We start from the raw sequence: 20,710 nt of genomic DNA on the forward strand, positions 1-20,710 counted from the left end.
TTAATTGGAATGGACTGGGAGGGAACTGAGGAAGGCCAGGATGCGTCCCCGCGTGGAAATTGCATAAATAACCCCCCTTGTGTGCGCTGCCTGCACATCTGTGCGTGGATTATAAAATCCGGCACACATGTGTTCGCGGCCCACGGATTTTATAACATGTGTGCACGCCGGGAAGCGCATGGACGTGCACACATAGGTTTAAAAATCTACCCCAATGTTTTTAGAGGCATGGAACAAACCATAAGACATACAGGGACATTAACTTTCAAACTGGTGCACAGGTGCACTTTGGCATTTATGCCAACACACTCCCAGATACGCGGCCATTTTATAACTTGTGCACATGTTATAAAATAGACTGGCCACGCGCACATGTGCACACAATTTTAAATGCACATGCGCCTAGGTGCGTAAACCAGGTTTCTACCACTCAAGTCAGGGTATTTTAAAACGGCATGTGTCCATGCCATGACCAGTTTGCCCAGCATTGAGCTACATCCTCCACACATCCCTGGTTTAATAGCCTACACTCCCCCGAGTTACCCCAGACCTTTTAAACCCCTATGAAATGGCTGTTTTTTTGTTTGTTTGTTTGTTTGTTTAACTTTATGGTTCTTTAATGATAATAATATATTGTACCTTTTAAAAATACAAAAATACAGTTTTTAAATTAAAGCGATTGCTGGATATCATATGAAGTTAACTGATAAACTATTAAATCTTAGGGCTTATAAGTTTATTTGTTCCTAGTAATAGCTGTATACTATCTGGTTGATTTTAAAAGCCCTATACGCACCAAAGCTGGGAGATATGGATGTGACTCGGCCCGGCGCTTGCTGCGTGGATTTTAAAAACTACACAAGTACGTGTGTATCTCCTGTAAGCGCACAAAAATTTTTTTCATAAAAGGGATGGGGCCTGGGCGTGGTCTGGGTGGGCCAAGTCTGTACCAAGAAGTCTGCGCGTTATGTCTTTACACGCAGAAGCATGTGCCAGGGACCCTACCTCGTAACTTTACCTCTGCTATGAACAGCGTGTAAGTTGTGAAATAAATAAAATTAGGATAGTCAGTGGGGTTTTAAGGGTTGGGGTTAATAGGGTTAAAGAAAGGCAAGTTAGCTAGAAAGTTTAAGAAGTCCTCTCATTTACTGGGGTGAACTGGGAACGAACTGGGGAAACAGTTAGGGGTGATTTTAAAAGAAGCGCGCACGGCCTATGTGCGCTTGTGTTACCCGGCGCGGGCACATATACGCCCGATTTTATAACATGCACATGCATGTTATAAAATCTGGGGTCGGCGCACGCAAGGGGATGCACAATTGTGCATCTTGTGCGTACTGAGCCGCGCTGCCTTCCTCCATTCCCTTCCCCCTAACCTGACCTTCCCACCCCTTCCCCTAAACTTCTCCTCCCCAGCCCTACTCTAATCCCCCCCAAAATGCTTATCTTACCTTTTGCGCCTGCCTCTGGGCAGACGCAAGTTGCACGCGCCGGCTGCCTGCCAGCACATGATTCTCCAACAGAGCAGCAATGGCCGCTCTGTCAGAGGCCTCTGGCCCCGCCCCCACCACGCCCACACCTCACCCCTTTTCGCAAGCCCCGGGACTTGCACGCATCCCGGGGCTTGACACGCGTCGCCGGGCCTTTTGAAAATAGACCAGGCGAGCGCAGGACCGGTTACGCGCGTAATCTTTAAAAATCAGGCCCTTAATTGAATCGGTGCGTGTATCTACTAAAATTCCCCATACACACGCATCAATATAAAGTTATGCACACATGTATGCGCGTATAGCCAATTTTATAACACGCACATATACGCGCGTATGTTATAAAATCGCTGCATCCATGTGCATAAGCCTCTGTGTTGCAAAATATCCGTTACCAGCACTTCTTTAACCTATACTATACTACACAATAAAAAGCATAGTTATCATGAAATAATTGTCCCCCTGTGAAGTGAAGATATGCAGCAAAGCTCTTGCCAGAATAATTAACTCAAGACAAACAGTAAACACACCCATGGAGTTGGCTCTCTCCTTGCTTTTATTTGAGAAAAGAAAAATAAATCAGTATTTTGGAGCAAATTGCCGAAGTTGGCAGCCTCAGACTAATAACTAGCAGTGGGAGCCGAGCACTGCCTAGTTTAAATTAGCCTAAGCTCTCAAAATCCAGCCAAGTTTTAATAAAATCAATCACATTTACGCGGCTGTTAGCAGTTCTGCTTATTTGCAAATAATGAAAAGGAAACAAAGAAACAGATAATTAAAAAAAGCACCTTAAAAAAAATGGACAGCCACTTTGATGAAAAGGCAGTTAGTTATGGAATGGGACGTACTGTGAACATCTTGCCTACTGACAGTGGCTTACCCTGAACATACTGCATCAGATGTATCAAGGCTCATGATCAACTGTTTGGAATAATCTAGTGCAAGAGCAAACTTTTGGCTGATAGATGAATTTCCCATCATGTACAGTCAACTGAACGTCCATACACTACCAACACAATACTGGGCTGTTGTTTGCAGAAAATATGGGGAGGGGGGGGCGGGTAGTAGAAACAAAAAGCCCTTATATGGAGGCCTGTAGAGGGCAACAGAACTCCATTCAAAGGCTTTACAGTGTATAAAGGCATCTGCTGCCTAAAAATCGTACCCACCATGCATTTCATCATGTTTCAAAAGTGCAGAGGGCAAGTAGCGATACCTATTCATGTCGCTAAAAAAATGCTCAGTACTGCTTTGAAAGTTTGCTTTAAGTTTAATTGTAGTTGCTTGGAGCAACTATATTCGAAACAAGTGTCACAAACTGCCTCACATAAAATGGTATCGACTGGTCCTTGCTGTATGCATCATGCCATTTATTACATTATAACCAATATGAAACCAATCAAATTTAGAATACATGAGGTCATTGGTGACACTGTTGTAAACAAGGCTACTCATAGGTAAGAAGGTCAAACTATTTAAAGAAAAGAAAACCTCATAAAAGTAATATTTTTTAAACCATTAGCGGGTGTCTATTACTACATCCCATGTGTATGTTCTCAAATACTGGAGAATACATAGTGAACAGTGGATTCTTTGTATGAGCCCAAACCCCATATTGTTCTTTTTCAGCACATGCCAGGAATAACTTGGCTTTCTTCTGATATGATTCCATGCTTTGGTCCATTCTGATAAAAGGATTAACATGCTCAGTGGTACAGCAGACAGACATTTGTATTTTGAATCACAGAAAACTATTTAGCAGGGTAGTTCATGGGTGCTATAATAATATTCTGTAATAAGATAACAGATGCAGTCAAATCAGCTGGGAATTAGGGAACTTTATTTTATTTTGAAATTTGTTCTATATTTTTATGAATTGTAGTTAAAGCAAATTTGCTTACCATAAACGGTGTTTTCCGTAGATAGCAGAGTGAATTAACCATGCTGATTGGGTGCGACGTCCTCTGGCGGCGTGCGGCTAGGAGCCTTCTTCTATAGTAGAGTTTTGTAGTCTGCTCACATGCGGATGTTGCCGGTGATTACCTCAGTCGTCACTGTCATTAGCCTTCAGTTGGTATCAAAGATCTTGGACTACGTCCGTCTAAAGCATCTAGAGACTGCCAGGGAGGTAGGCGGATTCACATGGCTAATTCACTCTGCTATCAATGGAAAACACTGTTTATGGTAAGCAAACTTGCTTTTTTCCGTCGATAAGCGAGTGAATTAGCCATGCTGATTGGGGAGTCTCAAGCTGAGGGTTGCTGCTTTCCATGAGGAAGATTTGTGCAGACTATCAAACCAGTACACCTGTTACCATTATATGCAACCCGGTCACCTAAGTGGCAGGCTCTAGTTTATTTCCTACTGTCATTAACACTGCTCTTCTCACTGAACTGTATGACTCAGAGACCTTGTCTAGACAATAATGAGATGTACAGATGTGAATTGAGAATCACATTGCAGCCCTACAGATGTCAGCTTTAGGTACGGCCTTTAGATGTGCCAGAAAGGCTGTGGTCGCTTTTATTTGGTGTGCTTTTACTTTCCCAGCCAGAGGCGTGGAAGTTGTGATATGGCAGTGATGATACAGTCCGTCAACCAATTCGCTAAGGTCCTTTTGGAAACTGCCACTCCCATCCTGATGGGGTTAAAGGAAATTAATAACTGCTGGGATTTCCTGTGGCCCTATGTTCTTGTAGTATGCAAGGGCCCACTTGCAATCTAATGTATATAGTCTTTCCCCTTTCATTTTTATGGTGTTTTGGGAAGTACATCAGTAGGGAGATGTATGCATTCAAATGAAAGGCTGATACCACCTTTTGGTATAAATTTTGGGTCTGGACATAACTCCTTGTCATGGAAGAATTGTAGATATGGTGAGAACTGGACCAGGGCCTGTAGCTCACTAGTTCATCTTGTTGATGTGATTGGTACCAGGAATAATACTTTCCAAGTTAGAAACTTCAGCCCCGATGTCGCTAGGGATTCGAAGGGGCTGGTCATGAGAACAGTCAGTACCACATTACTGTCCCACGGAATTGCGGTTTTTTGTACCATTGGACGCATGAGCAGGAGGCCCTTCATGAAGTGAGACACTAACGGGAGTGTAGAAATGGATTGTTCATGTACTTGATGGTGATAAGCAACAACTGCACTTAGATGCACTCTCTATAGACCTGCCTGGGACAGATGATAAAGGTAGTTGAGTAGGAGTTTCGAAAAGCATTTGAACTGGTCAATAGATTGCATATGACACCAATGGAGATAAAGGGACCACTTGAAGGAGTAATTGCGGCGAGGGAACAGTTTCCTTGAGGATAGGAGAACTTCTTGAATCAGGCTCGGAAGGTGCAATCATTCTAAGACTTGGTGCTCAATTTCCATGCTGTGAGGTGGAGTGATGAGAGTAGGGGGTGTAGTAGAATTCCTTCCTCTTATGTCATGAGGATCAGTTGGCATCCAGTGCCCCGGGCAGTTGCACTGACAGTTGTACTAGATATGAGTACCATGGTTGCCTCGGCCACACTGGAGCTATGAAGATCATCTCCACCTGGTCTTAGATGCACTTCTGCATTGTTCGTGTTAAGTGGAATTGGTGGGAATGCGTAGAGTAGACTGGTTGACCACGAGAAGAGAAATGCATCTAATGATTCTCTGTTCGGACTGGGAAGTAGAGAACAAAATCTTTCCAGTTTCGTATTGTACTGAGTCGCAAAGTAGTCTATATAAGGTACGCCCCAATGAACGAAGATGCTGTCGGCTATGGATTGGTTCAGGGCCCACTTGTGAGGGTGAAATACTCTGCTGAGTTTGTCTGCTTGTACATTCGCTATTCCAGACACATATGTAGCTTGTAATGAGATGGCTTGTTCTGTTGCCCCTTCTCATATCAGAGTTGCTTCCATGCAGAGGCTCAATGAACCGGATCCGCATGGCTTGTTTATGTAAAACATGGCTACTTGGTTGTCTGTGTGGACCATGACCATCTTCTCTGTCAGGATATGTTCAAATGCTACTAAGGCACTGTGAATTGCTCTGAGCTCCAGGAGATTGACCTGATATGAGGTTTCTATGGTTGATCACAACCCCTTTGTTTGATAGTGAAGGAGGTGCGCCTCCCAGCCTGTGGTGAAGGTTTCCGTGGTGAGAATTAGCTGGTGAGGAGGCGGTCACAGAGGTGCTCCCTCTGTTAGGGTTTTTGGTTTCAGCCACCACATTATGTCTCTTTTCATTGAAGTTGTGACTATTTTTTGACAGAGAGAACCCTTGAGTCCATTGCCTTTTTAGACCCCACTGCAGCCTACTCATATGCTGCAGGGTTACCACATGGAAAGCTGCTGCCATATGGCCTAACAGTTTTAACAGTATATGGATTGTTGTCCTGGTTTTGCTTTTTAGGTGTAATATCAGAAGTCGCAGGCGTTTGACTCTATCCTCGGGAAGAAACGCTCTCTCCCGAAAGGAGTCTATCCTTGCTCCTATAAATTGCAGGATTTGTGTTGGCTGGAGGACAGACTTCTCGTAATTGATGAGGAAACCTAGGTCTTCTCAAAGGTGCCTTTGAAGATCCGATGGACTGGGTGAAGCAATCAGCCAGCTGCCAGGTACGGGAAGATTCACAACCCCTTGTGATGAAGATGCGCCAAAGCCACTGCCAAATACTTTGGGGTAGATTTTCAGAGGGTTACGAGCGTACGTTATGCGCGTAACCCCTGAAAACCTACCCCAAACCCCCCCTGCGTGCGCCGAGCCTATCTTACATAGGCTTCTGGCAAGCGCAAAGCCCCGGGATGCGCGTAAGTCCCGGGGCTTTCCTGGGGGGGGGGCGTCGGGGAGCGTGACGTGGCCGGCGCGTCATTCAGGGGCGTTCCGGGGCATGGCCGTGGCCTCCAGACCAGTCCCCGGACCGGAACATGGCGAGCGGCAGCCGGCCCAGCGCATGCAAAGTTACGCCTGCCTCGAGCAGGCGTAACTTGTTTAACAAAGGTAGGGGGGTGTAGATAGGGCCGGGGGGGTGGGTTAGGTAGGGGAAGGCCAAAAGAAAGTTCTCTCCAAGGCCGCTCCGATTTCGGAGCGGCCTCGGAGGGAACAGAGGCAGGCTGCGCAGCTCGGCAGGTGCAGGCCACCGATTTTGGGCAGCCTTGCACGCGCTGACCCCGGATTTTAATGGCTACGTGCGTATCTATTGAAATCCCGCATACTCTTGTTCGCGCCTGGTACACGAACAAAAGTACGCGTGTGCACAAATTTATAAAATCTACCCCTTCGGGAAGACTCTCACGGCAGCAGAGAGTCCAAAGGAAAGTACCTTGTTGGTAATGTGCATGGTCTATTTGGAAGCATAGGTAGCACCAGCATGAGTGGTGGATTGGGATATAAGCATATGCATCCTTCAGACTGAGCGAGTACATCCAATCGCCCCGCTGTATGAAAGGCAAAATGGCCTTCAGCATTGTCATCTTGAATTTCTCCTTTTGTGTTTTGTTGCATGGATGGAGATCTAGTATCGGATGCAGATCTCCCGTGTGTTTGGGGATGAGGAAGTATTGGCAGTAGGACCCCTTGTTGTTGTGGGAAGGTGGAATGCTCTGAATCACTTTCTACGCCAATAACGTTTTTGCTTCCTGCTTCAAGAGGGGAATTTGTTCTAGGTGACTAGTTGAGGCAACTGAGGGGAGCCTTGAACTGTAAGTGGTAACCCTGTTGGATTATTTTTAAAATCCAACGGTTGGAAGTTATCTTGGTCCAAGCTGAAAGGTAGTTTGTGACTCTGCCCCCAACTAACGTTGGTGGTTCTGGCTCGGATATCTTCAAAAATCCTGCTGGTTTTTTGGGGTTTTCTGTTGGAGAGATTTTTGAGGCCTACAATCTCACTGACGTCTTCTTTGCACTGCTTACGGAGGTTGTGGGCCAGGTTGTTGGTAATTGGGAGTCCTATAATGGGTATACTGCCTGTAGGGCTTCCACTGGCAGATAGGTCTTTTGCAGTGTATAAACTGATGTTTATATGTGGTGGGCTGGTCCGCCTGTACAGTGAGGGACTGCACTGCCATGTTCTGTTCTTTGATTTGTCCTACTGTTTCATGGAGCTTGTCCCCAAACAGATTATCTCCCAAGCATGGGAGATCCACTAGTTTTTCATGTATGTCCTCCCTAATTGAGCTTGCTCACAACCAAGCTGTTCTACGAGCAGCTATTATGAATGCAGAGGTACTTTCAAAGGTTTCATAAACCGAGCAAAGGAGATGACGTATTCCTTCCTTTAGATCTTGTAGCGGTTGAGGTGTGATTTGCTCACTCGTGTCGGAGTGACAAAGGGTTTGAGCTGTTGCAAATATTCATACACATATTGTACCATATAAAACTGATGTTGTTGAATGCGTAAGGTAAGCATTGAACTCTGAAATACTTTCTTTGCAAAGTCATCTAGGATCTTATTATTTTCACCTGGGGGGGAATTCACATGAAGCTTTGACTGTTTTGCTCTCTTCATGGCCAGCTCAACCACTACCAAAGAACATAGGAAGTGAACTGGGCCACAACACTGAGATTTTTTTGAGGTGAAATTTTAAATCCAGCTTCCTGGCCACCAGCAGGTTAGAGTGAGGGAACTCCCACAATTTGAGGAGGGCTGAATCCAACACCAAGTGTGGTGGCAGGGCTGCCAGTTCAGAAAGGAGGTCTAAAACTTTTAAGATTCTGAAAACTTCTTTACAGGGGTGTGGGATTTTCTGGATCTCCACATTCAGCATAGTTCCCATTTTTTCCAAGAACTTTGAATACATGAGGTCCTCTAGGGGAGATGTATACTCCAGAGGGACCTCCGGTTTATCAGATGGGAGACCCGTAGAAGAGGTTTGAGACAATGGTGGAGATTGATAAACAAGGGAGGGAGTCTACTCTGTCCAGTTATTCTCCCCGGCTCCCTGGACTTTCCTCCCTTGGTTTATGGGAGTCCCATCTTTGTTCCTCTCTGTATCTCTCAGTTGGAGGTATCTGAAACACTGGAGGACTGGCATTCAGGTAGCAGGTTGAGAAGAAGCCTGACAGTATGGCTGAAATTTGTTGGATTGCTTCTGTGGAGCTAAGTCTCAGAGTAGGCTGCCTCACCAAATCAGATGGTGATGTAGGACACTGCTTTTTATGAGGCTGTGGGACTGATATGGCTTCCCGGTATATATCTGAGACTGGAGAATGAAGGGGCCTGATGTTCAAAGGCTCTTCAACAACCCTCATATTCCTGCAGTACAATGGCTCCTGAAGGTGGGGCTCTTCATGTTTCTGTTTGGACAATCAAGATAAGTCTGAGTAGACATGGGGGTCATGCTGAGAAGTCACTGATGAGACAATGGAAGGGGACTTCACCTGTGGGGACCATGGTCTGGGTGTGAACATCTGGAGGATAGGTCCAACATCCACTGGCAATCCTCTTGGGGACTCCCTAGGCTGTTCCCTAACTCCCCAATAGTCCCTGGACCTTTGATAGTTCCCGGATTGTTGAGCAGGCAACTGTAGTTCTTGGGTGGCCTGCGTGGAATCTCCTTTGAAGGCTTAAGAAACCTCAAGTGTATCATTTGTAGTAGCTTTGTCCTGCGTGGAGCCTCCATTTGGCTTGCATCTGTGCTGTGTAGCGTAGTCTGTGACTTCTCTTCATCATGAGGTGTGGGCGCACCTGCATTGTGCTTTTGTGCTCTATTTGCCTGCCTCTTTGCATCATGGGATAATGCCAATGCATCGTGGGACTACGCAGGTGCTTCGCGGGACAGTGCAGGTGCTTTGTGTTGGGGCGCATCATGCGTGGATGCATTGACCGCTCGATTAGTTGGCTTTGGCTTGGGGTGTCCCTTTTACTCCTGCGTCAGTTTGCTTTGTGTTGATGCCGCTGATCTGGACTTTGACGTTGTCTGTGTCAATGAAACACTGCCCTTAATTTTTTGGGGCCTGGCTTCGGACGCCTTCGGTTGTTTGTGTTTCTTCGAATGGCCCGATACTGTTGGGTCCTCTGATGAGGCCCTCTTCCAGACGTCCCTTTGCTGTGTCTTCGGGCCTGGTGATGACTGGGTTGAGTGCCTTGGGGAGGGCACATAGCTACCCGATGGTGAAGAACCCGCCTCTTCCCTCTTCTTTTTTCTGCCCTCTGCCTCTGGGCCTGAGGAGGCATGTGGCTACAAACCCTGTACACGGCCTGGTCGTGATCTGGGCCCAGACATAGAAAGCAATAATTATACCCATCCATCGCAGACATAATGTTCCCACGGGAGCAGTACTTGAATCCTGGGGTTTTTTTCAACATCCTTTTCTTTTTTGAAGTTTCAACTGCGGGGAGAAGATTCGTGTCTGCTTGAGACGCGGAAAAAACGCAACTGAAGGCTAACAACTGTGATGACTGAGGTAACTGCACAGGAACATTTGTGCATGGGCAGACCGCAAAGTTCTGCTATAGGAGAAGGTTCCGAGTCACGCACCGCCGGAGAACGTCGCACCCAATCAGCATGGCTAATTCACTTGCTTATCAATGGAAAAGACATAGGGGTAGATTTTAAAAGAAGCGCGATCAGCCTACTTTTGCTTGCGCATCAGACTCAAGCAAAAGTACGCTGGATTTTAGTAGATACGCGCGGAGCCGCGCGTATCCACTAAAATCCTGGATCGGCACGCGCAAGGCTATCGATTTTGTATAGCCTGCGCGCGCCGAGCCGCGCTGCCTCCCCCCGTTCCCTCCAAGGCCGCTCCGAAATCGGAGCGGCCTCGGAGGGAACTTTCCTTTGCCCTCCCCTCACCTTACCCTCCCTTCCCCTACCTAACCCACCCACCCGGCCCTGTCTATACCCCCCCCTTACCTTTGTCGGGGGATTTACGCCTCCCGGAGGGAGACGTAAATCCCCGCGCGCCAGCGGGCCTGCTGCGCACCGGGCCGCGACCTGGGGGCGGGTACGGAGGGCGCGGCCACGCCCCCGGGCCGTAGCCACGCCCCGTACCCGCCCCCAAAACGCTGCCGACACGCCCCCGCAACGCCGCGCGCTCCGGCCCCGCCCCCCGACACGCCCCCCTCCGAGAACCCCGGGACGTACGCGAGTCCCGGGGCTCTGCGCGCGCCGGGAGGCCTATGTAAAATAGGCTTCCCGGCGCGCAGGGCCCTGCTCGCGTAAATCCGCCCGGTTTTGGGCGGATTTACGCGAGCAGGGCTCTGAAAATCCGCCCCATAGATTTGAATTGTGTTTTCATATTGTATTTTTGGTGTATCACTTTTAGATGTATTGCTGTTTGACTTTATTCTCATGTTTTGTTAACTGCTTTGAATTGGACTATGTATAAGAAAGGCAGTATACAAATAAAACAGGAACTATTCTTGAAGGCAATTTTCAAAGGCAAGATGCTTTGTCTGAAAATTACACTCAAATGCGATTAAAATGCAGATTCCATTGCATGTGTTCCTGCGGGTATGTTTAGGTCCAGGAAGAAAAACCATTGGGTATATATTCCATTTTCAAAAGCAGATAAGGTATTTTGTCTCCTCCAACCCTCCCCCCACCACTTGCACAAAGAGCAGGTGCAAAGTAGGTGCTTTCAATGTGCATATTTTGCACTTTTTGATTTTCAAACAAAAACAACACGGGTAAGTTCTCTTTGAGAATCTACATGAAATGCACGTGTTAAAAGTGCCTTCCCAATTTATAAAAATATGGGCTACTTGAAAACTGCTCCCCTTGTGTAAGAACATCTTTACAAAAATGTGGGAGTGCCAGAATTATTGACATCAAGCCTGCAGGCAGAGACCATAAGAACATAAGAAAATGCCATACTGGGTCAGACCAAGGGTCCATCAAGCCCAGCATCCTGTTTCCAACAGTGGCCAATCCAGGCCATAAGAACCTGGCAAGTCCCCAAACACTAAGTCTATTCCATGTAACCATTGCTAATGGCAGTGGCTATTCTCTAAGTGAACTTAATAGCAGGTAAGGGACTTCTCCTCCAAGAACTTATCCAATCCTTTTTTAAACACAGCTATACTAACTGCACTAACCACCCTCATATAAAATAAGAGATATTATCAAGCGCATGCATTAACTTGTAGGAGGAGGGGAACATTCTTCACTTTAGAAGGTTTGGAATCACTGATGAAACTAAGCAAATCTATGCACATGCACAGTTTGTAGTTTTGCTATTTTAGGAATTACCACTTTGCAAAAAAAATGCTGCTTCTGAAAGGAAATCCATATTTTGTACCAAATTATTTGACGTAACTGGGGGGATGGGGAACTATATTTGAAAAAACATCATTATTTGCTCAGTTTCTAACTTGTTCTTTTCTTCCTAAGTATCTTCAGATACTATACTTAAAATGTGTGGACATCAGCCCCAAAATAGTAAAGAACCTCTTCCCCTCCCCACTGCAGAAAAGAAACCTCTGCAAATTGTTTATAGTCACTGGAAAAAAATATATTTTCAGTGCAGTTCTTAAATATAAACTAGAAATATGCTTTTCCAGATAATACTTTAATCTGAGACAAGGCTAAATAAATTGCTATTGTGCTGCAATTGTACTCCTGTATTATTAGTATAATCACAACAACATAGTAGATGACGGCACATAAAGACCAATTGGCCCACCCAATTTACCTGGTTGTTCCCATCTATCTTGTTCTATCTAAATATATATAGCCCAACTGATAGGAGTCCAAGCACGACCACCTGCAGGACATTGCTCCATGTCTTTGTTCTCTTCTGATGTGCAAAACCCTTGTTTCAAAACAGCCATATTACATTCTTTTTCCTACTGATAATACATCTATTTATGCACCCAAATGTACTATTAACTTTCCCTATTGCTTTATTACACTTATGGGCAACCTTCAGGACATCTGAAATGACTACTTTTAGGTCTCTTTCCTCTTTAACAGTTGCCAGTTCTTATTCTCCTAATATATAAGTGGTTAATAGATATTTATGCATAATATGTATGTTTACATTTTTTGTGCACTGAAGCACATCTTCAAAATCCTTGATGCTTTCACATTCCCTTTCATTTTGCCACCTCTACCAGTGAATTCACCCTGTATCATCTGCAAACAAGCATATTTCCAACCCCCAATTCTCTCAGCAATGTCCTTGATAAATTTATTGAAAAGGATTGGCTCTATCACCAAGCCCTGAGTTACCCCACTAGTCACTTTATCCTCATCAGAATGGACTCCAATGATTACCACACTCTAGAGGGTGATACCAAAGAGGATCACTCTTCTGGGTGTGATTGGAAGCATTTGGTGTTAGTATTTTGGTCCACATGGTGGATTTTTAGCTCTGTGGCAAGCTTTGGAATTTATTAATGGTAGGGATAGTTACTGAGAGTTTTGCCATGGCATATGTTAATTTTATTATATTATTGTGTTGGTTTGGGTACAAATGCAATATTTTCATGTTTATTATTACAGTTTGTATTGTAGTGCGGCCTGTCCCCACTCCTGATTGGGGATGGATCAGTTCATAATAGGAAATTTATGAGTGTTGATATTTATATATGGAGAGAATGTTATATTTTTTAGTTACTCTCTTACTGGGTCATTCATCAAACTGCAATGTGCCGGTATCGTGGCGGTACAATGCAAATTAGGGGAAGGGGAGGAGTATGGGTGGGGTTTGGGCGGAGTTATGTCCCACAGCGCTGAGGGAAATAACTACACCTTTTCCCTTGGCGCTATGGGTGCGAAACTGTGCGGTCCGGCCACAACCACAGCAGGTGAAAATGCACCACTGCAATGCGGTTGGCTGCACAATTTCGACACTCCTTTTTTTCGCATGGCTCATCATTCTGCTAGAATGATGAATCTAGGTCTATGTTAGAGTGGAGGATGTAGTCAACTCTATTAGAGATTTTGTAGGTGTTTTATTATGCTATTTGATGCATTTTTTTGTGCGATTGATTTATTATGTTATACTGATTATACTTTTTGAAACACTGTAAACCACTTTTGTCCACTTGTCGGGGAAGCATGCGGTATAAAAGCCTGAAATAGAAACAAAAAATAGAAACAGCATGGAAATAAACAACCTCAACATTTGGTAAACTGAAAAGGTATTGAGAGCATTTGAAACAGAGATTCATAGAATATGATAGCAAATAAGAATCGAAAGACTCGTCTAGTCTGCCTAGTTTCATTCTTGGCACAGTTCGTCAGGTCTGTGGATTTCCCCGCAACTCTTTGCAACTAAGGATCTTCTGTGTTTATTCCAGGCTTTCTTTGGATTAAAGCATTTTGTTACATTTGTATGTGTTGCCTTTTTGGCTGATATCTTTTGTCAATTACAAGTAACATCCCTGGGAGCCAAGATGGCAGCATGACCTGGACATGCTGAGGCTGCTCTTTTACTTTCTGTTACTTTGTTCATTTTTTCCTCAGAATAATGCCAACCAAAGGGAAGGGTAAAGAACGTGTTCTTTCCCTCCGAGATAGTGTGCTCTCTTAGACAACAGTCCATTACACCGTTCGTATCCAGGAGTTTTGGAGGACTGGAGATGTCAAGCGAGGGAGCGCCTGAATCACCTGGTGAAGGAATATCTTTGAGTTCCCTTGATCTCTGACCCCACCGTCTGAGCGACATGCTGATTCAAATGGGCTGTGTATGGCGTCTGAAGATGAGGTCATAAGCGTTCTTGCGCTGGGGAAAGGCCATGTCATGTTGGTGTTTAGTGGAATAACTGCTCCCCTGGAGGAGTTGAAGCATGACTCGAAGGGAGTAGTATCTCAGCCTTCGTCTTTTGAAACAACAATGAAGGTTTGTGCATTTCTTCTGCCCTTACATCTGCTTTGTTCCAGAGGGAAACTACTGTGACTCCTTTCATTTCTGTAGCCAGGACAATGTTAGATTCTTTGTTGGACTTACTGTATAGTCAAGGGAATCTAATAACTGATTGCTCCTTAAAAATTGCTCCTTTGTCTCAAAAGCTTGATGTTAATTTTCAGAATTGTGGGGAACAGTTAAATGAACATGGCAACAGAATTGTTCAATTGGAAAGTGAGGTTCAGAGCCTCTGGCCCCAAAATGCTACAATGATACAAAATCAGGGATCCCTTTCCAGGCATATCGAATATTTGGAAAATCATGAGAGGCATCTTAATTTGCGTTTGCTTAACTTTCCTAGGATGGTTGGTGAGTCTTTGACATTTAGAAAATACCTTATTGAAATTTTACACACACTGGAAGAGGCTATTCATGCACTTAATAAAGTGCATTTTCTTCAGACTACTCCGCGGCAGCCTTAGAACTCTCCTGCTTCTTTTGAAATGTTTAACTTGACAAATTTTCTTGAAAGTTCTTTTGTGTAAATTTCCGAGTATTTAGCCTTACTTGTTAGTTTTGTTTCAGAATTTAAGCAATGTTATGAAGCTATACTTTTGAAATATTGTTAATTTTCTAGGGCAGGCTGTGAGAATATTTTCTGATTTAGCCAGGGCCACCCAGGAAAGAAGGAAGGGTTTTCTTGGTATGAGATCAGAGGCTTTAGCACTGGGGGTTTCCTTTTTTATTAAGTTACCCCCACAAGTGTGTCATCAAGTACAATCGAGATTGCTATGGTTTTTTTTGCCCAGAACAGTTATGTTCTGTTTTTAGATTCCATGAATGTGACTACTGAATGCTAGCTTGAGGCATCTGGAGACTTATAGTAGTTTAATATGCAGGAATTATATCATGCTGTTCATGGTTTCTTTAAAATTTTTCTGGATTTCTCGTTATTTCTGTTGGCTCCCCTTGTTATTTTGGGAGGAGAGCATTTGTATTTTACTTTGTTATATATTAGATTTCATATTTTTGGTTTCTTTATTATACCTCTAAGCATATTTCTACAAAGTTTTATTTTGTAATTTTGTAATCTGTAAACTTAATATTAAATTGAAAAAAAAAAAAGGTAACATCTGCAAAGAATTCAATTCTCCATGAGCAACAAAGCTGCTAAAACTCTACATTAGGGATATGTATAAGGAAATTAGACACTGGTGAGCCTAGACTGTCAGCATACAGAGCCTCTGACTCGGCTCAGGAAGACTTTGTAGTTTGGAAATAATTTTGTTAACTTTGTATACAAGTTAACCAGCAAATATGTGCATAAGTTACAGCAATATTTAAAGCAGACATACACACAAGTCTTTTTTGAAAATTATGCCGGCAAAACTACATGCACACGCTTACACCTGCTGTTTGGTGCATGTAGTTTTAGTTTTGCTACTGGGTTTCCTTCTCCAAGTTCCCTGTCTGGGTAGTCTAGGACTTACTCAAGTCCTAGTTTTTCATTTTTAGATTATGAACTTTTGTGTTTTATGGTGCCTCATGCTGCTAAAGTTCAAATGAAACCTGAGGTTTGTTAAAAGGAACTAAAACAAACTTCTGAAACACTAGGAAAAAAACAAAAATATGAAAAGAAACTCATTCTTTGCTTTATTCCCTTGTGCTCGAGATTCTTACGATTATATTTAACTGTGTGTTGGTCTCACATTAAAGAAAATGATGTGAGTACAGTAGAAAAATATTCAAGATAGAAGTTCCATGAGTGAAGCAATTTAACTGTATGTACAGTTCATTTCCCTGCTAATCTCTAGCTATGGCTGTCTATGTAATAAGTTATAATTGCTTGAGGACTTTCCCTCCATATTATTAACTGGTACACTACACAAGGTATCGCCCCCAAAGGCAAAGCTTCTCTGTAACCAGCATACTTCATACAGTCATACAGACTGAAACACAGCATACAGGGATCAATTTCCAAAAAGAAGCCAGATGCTTAAAATTGATACCTTTGAAAAATGAATAGGACTGAATTCCTGAATTTAGGCTCCTAAAAGGTTGGCGGAGACAAGGGACGAAAGTTAGGCATCTAACTTATATGCCTAATTATAGAGAAATAAATATCAGTCCTCAATTTAGGGACCTCAGTATTAGATGCCCAAGGATTCAGTGAATATTCAGGCAGAAACATCACCAAACTTTAAATGGCTAAACATACAGTGCTTAGGTCAGGCGCTCAGCTTTCTTTGACTACTGGCCTCCAAACATGTAAGCTGTGAATGCAGTGTATGATTATCTTTTCCTGCTCAACCTTTGGCAGTTTTCAGGTCTTTCCAAGCATCTCCCATAAGCAGTCCAAAAAGCTGCAGTGACCCAGAATGGCCAAGAGAGTGGGCTGCAGTTTCATAAAGAGCTACTTTTTTTTGTCCCATAGTTTCCTACTGCTTTGTTTGGGTTTCCATTTTCAATCAGAACCAACCTCAACTAGGCCACAAACCATGACCCTTCATTCATAACTACCAAGAGTTTCTCCCCTATTTTATAACACCCACCTAGTACTGCCATTGCAGCTACAGTACCTGGCCCCACAGACTGCAATTTCCTTCAAAATCTGGTTTGTAAGCACTCTGAGATTGGCCACTAGGTGCTGCTATTGAGCAATGGCTGTGAGATCCCCCCTCCCCGGGCTATGAATGCTGCTTCTGCGGCATCCCCAATCCTGACTGGCTCTGAGGAGAAGAAGCTGGACTTGCAGCACTGCCATCGACTCACCCGGTCAGCCCTAAAATGCTATATCTAATGCTGCTCTCTGCTCAGTAATTGAATCTTCCCACACAAATACTATGGGCTTTCATGGGGTCTCCAGGTTCTAGAGCACCTCTTCAGTACTTCTACTCCCTGGAAAAGGAGCCTAAGTTGGGATTCACATTCAGCTCTCTAGTTTTGTAGTTCAGACTGTTAACCACTTGCCCTGCAAGTCTGCTTTTGCAATAGGCATTAATACCTATAAATGCACTTATATTCTGCTTTAGTGATCTCTGGTTGCTTAAATGTTTAGCAAGTTGTAGTGATGAAATAGTAGTGAAAGGTTTCCAGCATCTGAAAGCCATTTGGTGACCTAGGTGACAAGCAGGCACAATGGCTGCATTGCTAACCACCAACTCAACTAGCACTCATGTTAGCAGCCTCAGCAGAGACATCAAGGATTGACTGTGCCCTGCCACTCAGAGATGGACTCTCCAGAATGTGGCTCAAGTGCACTTGCATTGCTAATTTCCACAGAATACTTACTACTCATGTCATGAAACAGCAGACTCCAGTTCCTAGTGCTGTTACATGGTGCTGTTCACAAGCACTAATGCCACTGAGAAATATTTTTAAAAAAGGAAACAAATTAGCCTTTAAATATACTTTCTTCTTCTTCTCACCCATTTTTCTGTTAATTGCAGTCCTATTTTTTTCCTACTGCATGTCACATTTGGTGATTTTGAGCACAACCCTCACCCTAAAACCGTGGAGATGACCCGTAATTTGAAGCATATAGTTAAGATTCATACTAAAAATTACCAGGTCTAACTTTAAATTGCTGTGCTCCTCCATCTTCAGGGCTAGGGGTGATATTTAGCATGAGTCATTCAGCTTCTCCAACAAGCAAGGCTGCAGAGCACTATACATGGGTTAGTGGTAACCAGGGAAAGTTCAAATGGCAAGAATGTAAATTCAAGAACTGAATTAAATCCTGTTTTGTAAATAAAAGCAGTAAAAAGCCAGAACTTTGTTCTGGTTTCAGTGCCATGAATGAAAAAAAAATGCAGAAGCAGAGAAAAAAAATATGCTAGCACAAGCTAGAGGGGGAAAAAAACCCCCCTGATTCACCAGGGAAGTTCCATGATGTGCGGGACAATGGGTCTTAAATCAAAGGCATACATTATCATGACTAAGCTGATGGATCTGCACTGCAATGCAGAAAGGCAAGCAATATTCATTGAAACATCTGCACCGGCTCACAGAGACTAGGCAGCTCTCCCTAAACAAGGAAGAAGCCGGGAAAGAATGACTTCTCTTACCTGTTACCTGTGCAACAACTGCTTGGGAAATCCTCCGGTTTGCAAGGAACGCTTTTATTTCTTCTTTAATGACAGTGCTGTCCCTCCTACACAAAACAAAACAAAGGCAGACAAAAGGATGCTGAAACAGTTGACAGTATATTTTATTCACTTTACTTCTTTAAAATTTGTGATATGGGAGATATTGGCTCTAGCATTTTTTATTTTGAGTTTAAATATAGTTTATTTTATAGCGTTTAATTATCATAGTGAACACTATTATTTTTTTTCAATAGCAGGGATTGTGTAAAGTGCAGTCATGTTACAATGCAAGTGTTCCATTACCTACAATACCTGAATGAAATCTGCTTTCAAGAGCCAAAAAGTGGAATACAAAGAAATCAGTAATTAAATAAATAAGCTCTAAATTAGCCAAAGACAACTTAAACAAACATTTGTATTTATTTATTTCAAATTCTTATAAACGTAAAGTGAATTAATCATACTGAGCAGTGAACATAACAAATATAAAAACATAATAAAATATACATATATCTCCCCACTCTTCCCTATACTAGTATAGTGGAGGGTGTGAAAGGAGGCCTGTGGTCAGAGCACAGGATTGAACATCAAGAGGCTTCTGCAATCAAATCCCTGCTCTGTCACTAGCAGTTGGGGCATGTTTGTTTATTTCTCTGCATCCAGCTGTGACTATAATTAACACAACTTCAAGACACAGCAGGGAGAGCTATACCAGGCCAGGTTAACCTGTCCCAGGTAAACAGTGAGAGCACAGGCATGGAGGTGTTGTAACATTCAGATTAAGGCACTCCAGGTTGTGCTTTCTGCTATCCTACCCTGAAAAACGTAGGAGGAAGTTTTCATGAGAGAGAGGGAGATGTCAACCTTCCACTGCAATGCATTAGATGGAAAGGGATTTTCAAGAGGGAGATGGCAGACAAATGTTAATATTAGTGGCCCAAAAGGAGGATATCCCCTTCTTTAGAGGACAACTGGCAACACACTGCTCAAGATCAATGTTTCATAACTAGCGGTACCCGGCCACGCGTTGCAGTGGCAGAGTCAGGATCTTTACCCTCCCTCCCCCTTCCCCTTGCTCATTTACCTCAGTCACTCATCCTCCTCCCCCTTGGTCACTCACCCCCCCTTCCTTCCCCTGTCCCCACTCCAACTCTCTCCCCTCACACTCACCTCTCCCCTCATTCTCCCTCCCCTGACACTCACCTCCCCCCTCATTCTCCCTCCCCTCACTGTTACCTCCCCCCACCTACTGCCTACCCCACCTACTGCCTACCCTTCAGATCAGAAAACCTTTGTCTTTCTATTTCTGTGGGAACCCCCCCCCTCCCCAAAAAAACCCCCCAATCCCAACCCTTTAAATCAAATAATAACCCCCCACCCTCCTGCCCCCTCCCAAGACCTGGGAAATTAAAATTGTTGGTGCTACATGTGGTCTGTCCCTGGGCGTCTGTGCGCGTTATGTAGCCAAATAGGGGAGTGCCTAACCAAATTTGCACTTCCAAATTTGTTTTGTGGTCTGGGGAGGGCTATTTTGGTGCGTTCCCGAGATCGTGCAAGTTTAGTGTATGTATTTGTGTGTGAACCTCCCCCTTCCCCCAAAAAAGAACCGTATGAGAAAAGTTCTCTTAAACTAACCACCCCACACTCTTCTGCCCCTCCCCCAGAGTTGCTGAATGAATGAAACCTGCCCCCCCTCGTGACCCCTCCCCAAGATGTTCGCAATAAATTCATTACCAACCCACACCCTCCAGACCCCCCGAGACCTGATAAAAATGTCTGTCGGTGGAGCGGGCGTTCAGGAGCGGTCCAGGAGCGATGTATTGGCATTGGTCCGTCGGCTGCGAGCACTGAAACGGGTTCCGACGGCCCTTTGCCCTTACTATGTCAGTGGGGTGGAGCAATGGCAGTGGTAGGTCCTCTGACATAGTAAGGGCAAAGGTCTGCCAGCTGCCAGTCCTGAAAATGGCGCCGGGGGACCCTCGCCTTTACTATGTCACATGGGCTACTGCTGCCATTGGTGTCCCCGAGTGGCATAGTAAGGGGAAGGGCCATCGGCGCCATGTTGAGTGCTGGCAGCCGACGGCCGTAGTGCAGGAGATGTGTCCTGGACCGGTCCTGGCCCCCCGCTGCAGCCTCCCGGACTTCTGTCAGGTTTTGTGTGTGTTGTGAGGGCCTGGGAAGTAAATAAATTTGGCATGAGTGTGGGGGGTGTGAGGAGAGTGGTTTTGTGTGTGTTGGGAGGCTGTGGGAAGTAAATCAATTTGGCATGTGTGTGGGGGGCATGAGGCGGGTGGTGGGTGTATTTTATCTGTAAAGGAAATAGTTATCTTCCAGCGAAAAAAGTGGCGTGAATGT

At 44.3% G+C, this 20,710-nt stretch overlaps 1 protein-coding gene across 6 annotated transcripts in view; it reads right to left on the reverse strand.

Moving 5' to 3' along the window:
• HMBOX1 (homeobox containing 1) overlaps positions 1-20,710 on the reverse strand; it is a 434,799-nt gene that overhangs the window by 189,177 nt on the left and 224,912 nt on the right. For all 6 annotated transcript variants that reach the window (XM_029596166.1, XM_029596167.1, XM_029596165.1 and 3 more), the window contains one exon: positions 18,335-18,420. In XM_029596166.1, the coding sequence (XP_029452026.1) occupies positions 18,335-18,420 (86 nt within the window). The remainder of the gene's footprint in view (positions 1-18,334; positions 18,421-20,710) is intronic.

The sequence above is a fragment of the Rhinatrema bivittatum genome, chromosome 3 (genome assembly GCF_901001135.1).
Source record: "Rhinatrema bivittatum chromosome 3, aRhiBiv1.1, whole genome shotgun sequence".
In the NCBI taxonomy this organism is placed as follows: Eukaryota; Metazoa; Chordata; class Amphibia; order Gymnophiona; family Rhinatrematidae; genus Rhinatrema; species Rhinatrema bivittatum.